The sequence below is a fragment of the Sinocyclocheilus rhinocerous genome, unplaced genomic scaffold (genome assembly GCF_001515625.1).
Source record: "Sinocyclocheilus rhinocerous isolate Xijiao unplaced genomic scaffold, SAMN03320098_v1.1 scaffold1482, whole genome shotgun sequence".
Lineage (NCBI taxonomy): Eukaryota > Metazoa > Chordata > Actinopteri > Cypriniformes > Cyprinidae > Sinocyclocheilus > Sinocyclocheilus rhinocerous.
In genome coordinates, this window is record NW_015624221.1 from 926,788 (window position 1) to 930,242 (window position 3,455).

A 3,455-nucleotide genomic window follows, 5' to 3' on the forward strand; every position below is an offset into this window, starting at 1 on the left:
AGAAATCAGTCTGCTCTGGGTCAGGCAATGACATGATTTCACAAATGTCTCCACTTCTCTCTGACAAAACAGAGGAGAAATTACAGAGAGAAGTTAGGCATCTTGGTTTCATGCAAAATGAAGTTACGCTGATAACTTTATATGCCACTAAAATACAGAGGGAGTGTTAAAGTGTTCTTAAATTTAATTCTTTAAATTATATTAAAAATATATTAATCTGAATTATTTTACCCAGTGGTTTGTTCATATATAATTTCCTGATTTTGTTACGATTTTATTTACAACAAAAAAAATTGGAAATATGTTGTGGTCAAGCTCAGACATGATAAGACACTTGCATGAATAGGATATTTATAAAGGGCTAAAGTTAACAGCTGTTCACATGGAAGGACGTCAACTCCAAATTTGTTTAGCTGATATCATGATTCCAGTTTCTGTCATTTTATGAAAGGATGGAGTGTTTTCAATTCACACAATCCAACTAACAGCACAAAGCATTGCAGAATTTGTTGCTGATATTTGTATTAGTAGTGTGTTATTATTACTATATTCCAAATTCAGCAACTGAAACTGTTATCTGTTTAGAATTTGGACAGAACTACAGTAGGGCCAGCAAAGTGAACTACAAAGGAAACAAGGAGTCATTTTAGGCATGGTTAGTAGCAACAAAAAAACGCTTTTTTTTTTTTTTCTACTATTTAAAAAATATAATTTATTTAAAAAAAAGATTAAAAAAAATAAGAAACACCAGAATATTTCTTAATACATTGCCATTTTTTCATGCTATCATGTTAGTAAACAGGCAACAAGTAAAATGATTTAAAATGAATTTCCTGTGTTCAGTTAATCATAATTTTATAATCTTAAAAACTAACTAATATGAATAAAATGTTATCTAATCACAACATATGATAAATGTGCGCCATGGCAGTAATCAGCCAGCAGATGGCGCTAATACTCACAACTGGTAAAATAAGCTTGCAGAAGTAGAAGAAGAGGAAAACACACATGTAAGTGCACTACATGTTTACCTATTTGATCCAATGTGAATTTTCTACTTGAGGAAAGTCACTATATCACTAGAAGTCTCGTGACATCGTGATCGTTCGGCGTTTCAGTTAAGAGAGAGTCAGTCGACGTTTCTGATCTGATTAACATTAGTATGAACTATGGAAACACGGACTGATATGAGCAGGATTAATTGATCATCTGATGTAGATATGAAGCTCAAAGAGCTAGAAAGCTGTCTTCAACAGGTGGATGGATTTGAGGAGCCCAAAATACTCCTGGAGCAGTATCCCACCAGTCCGCATATAGCTGGTGAGCATTATACTGTATTTGTATCCATTCCATTGTATGCATTTTTAACCATAAGATGTGTAACTTATTTGTGAGTTTTTGGATGCGTCTATTCTATTCTGTATTCGGATTAGCAAATTTGTATACTATTCTTATGATTCCTATAGTGTATATATACTGTGCGAAGTACGCAATTTTTATGTTGTTCATATCTGAAATACGGCGCTAGGTAGCCTACTGTATCCACAATGTAATTATCTTTTTCTTGGCTCGGTTTTTAAGAGGTTTAAGAAGTTTTACAACATTTTACAAAAAAAAATTGTGTTAAGAATAGTAACATAAGTAACTTTTTTTTTTTGCAACTGGGAGCTTGGAAGCCTGTTTCGGCCACAGGAAAGAAAAATGTTATTGTGACTTTTTATCTCACAATTAGGACTTTATTTCTCGCAGTTCTGAATCTATAACTCACAATTTAAAAAATAAAAAAAAATAAAAAAAAACTCAGAATTGCGTGTTTATATCATAATTCAGAATTGCGAAATAACAATTTTTTAAATCTCACAGTTTTGACGTAACATCTCACAATTCTAACTTTTTTCTCAGAATAGTGAATTTTTTTTAATTCTTACCTTGTTTCTCACAATTTGAACTTTAAATCTGCGATGTTGAGTTCACATTTTGCTCACTTTTTATGGTTAACTTGCAATTGCGCAAAATAAAGTCAGAATTGTTGTAAACTTGCAATTGTGAAATGAACTCAAAATTGTGAGACGTAAACCCGCAAAGGATTTTTTTATTAGCTTTATATCTTTATTCTGTGGCAGAAACAGGTTCACTGAAGCCACTTACTGAATTAAATATGCACATAATGAGGTCATGTGACAACAATGTGACATACTGATTGAAAACTTTTTATCATTGCTTAATGCACACTGTTTCACGTGCTACTTTAAAAATAGTAGGCATTGTACAGTTTAGAGACCGTTAATGAATATTTAATTCATAATTTTATTGAACATTGTGGAGTCTTTTGTCTGGGACAGATGGCCTTGAGTGGTCTTTTTGTTTTAATATACTTTATTATGGCATAAGCTACCATCCAGTTGGCCTATGTTTTTTCACACTGTAGGCTGTATGTTGTACACCATCCACAACACATTTGATGACATACAGCATAAACTAGTTGCAGACTTGGGCTGTGGATGTGGGGTTCTGTCTATAGGAGTTGCAGTGCTTGATGCTGGGTAAGACCAACTCCAGCCTTTCATCTACTGCCTGAAATTACTCTAGTTTTAAAAATGATACGAATCAACATAACTGTAATCTTTCCTCTCAAGGCTATGTGTTGGATTTGACATTGACAAAGACGCCTTGGACATATTCAAAGGAAATGTTGAGGATTTTGAACTGTCAAACATTGATATGGTCCAGTGTGACGTGTGCTCTATTGGATCCTCTTACGCCAAGAAGTTTGACACGGTCGTCATGAACCCGCCATTTGGCACGAAGCACAACCAGGGTAAGAGTCATCTTAAAGTCAACAAGCTGTGCTGTTGACATAATCTGATGCATTTCTTGTTTTTATTTGCAAAACTGCCAAAATAATATCTGTTGTCGAACAGGTTTCCCAAATTCCATTGGTTGACCTTATCTTCAATTTCAGGTATTGACATGCAGTTCCTGCGGACAGCGATTTCCATGGCAAGTACAGCAGTGTATTCCCTTCACAAGACCTCAACACGAGATGTAAGTTGCCATATTATGTCATAGCTTCAACATTTCAATTATATTCATAAGAAAAACTTACAACTGAATTGCATTTTTGTGCAGCACATTCAGAAGAAAGCAAATGATTGGAAAGTGAAAATGGAAGTCATTGCAGGTAATATTTAGTGCACCTAAAAACATGCACTACCATTCAAAAGATAGGGCTATATATCTTGAAGAAATTAAAACTTTTATTTAGGGGTGCTCCGATCAGGATTTTTGAGGCAGATCGCCGATCACAGAAAGCAGTATCTGCCGATACCGATACAGATCTTTTTAAAGCCTTCTTTTTATCATTTATAACTATTTATAGTGATACTCCAATCAGGATTTTTAGACATTTATTCAGGGCCTGAATTTCATTTTTGAAAATGGGGGGAATTCCCCTC

General features: G+C 34.1%; 1 protein-coding gene across 2 annotated transcripts in view; it reads left to right on the forward strand.

Moving 5' to 3' along the window:
- The first annotated feature begins 949 nt into the window (after window positions 1-949).
- LOC107739664 (methyltransferase-like protein 5) overlaps window positions 950-3,455 on the forward strand; it is a 5,058-nt gene continuing 2,552 nt past the window's right edge. The window contains exons 1-6 of one of the 2 annotated variants that reach the window (XM_016551849.1): window positions 950-1,010; window positions 1,219-1,320; window positions 2,429-2,543; window positions 2,637-2,818; window positions 2,963-3,045; window positions 3,130-3,181. In XM_016551849.1, coding sequence (XP_016407335.1) covers window positions 1,221-1,320; window positions 2,429-2,543; window positions 2,637-2,818; window positions 2,963-3,045; window positions 3,130-3,181 — 532 coding nt within the window. In that variant the 5' untranslated portion in view covers window positions 950-1,010; window positions 1,219-1,220. Of the gene's footprint in view, window positions 1,321-2,428; window positions 2,544-2,636; window positions 2,819-2,962; window positions 3,046-3,129; window positions 3,182-3,455 lie in introns of both variants that reach the window. The other variant, XM_016551840.1, reaches the window with a different exon arrangement.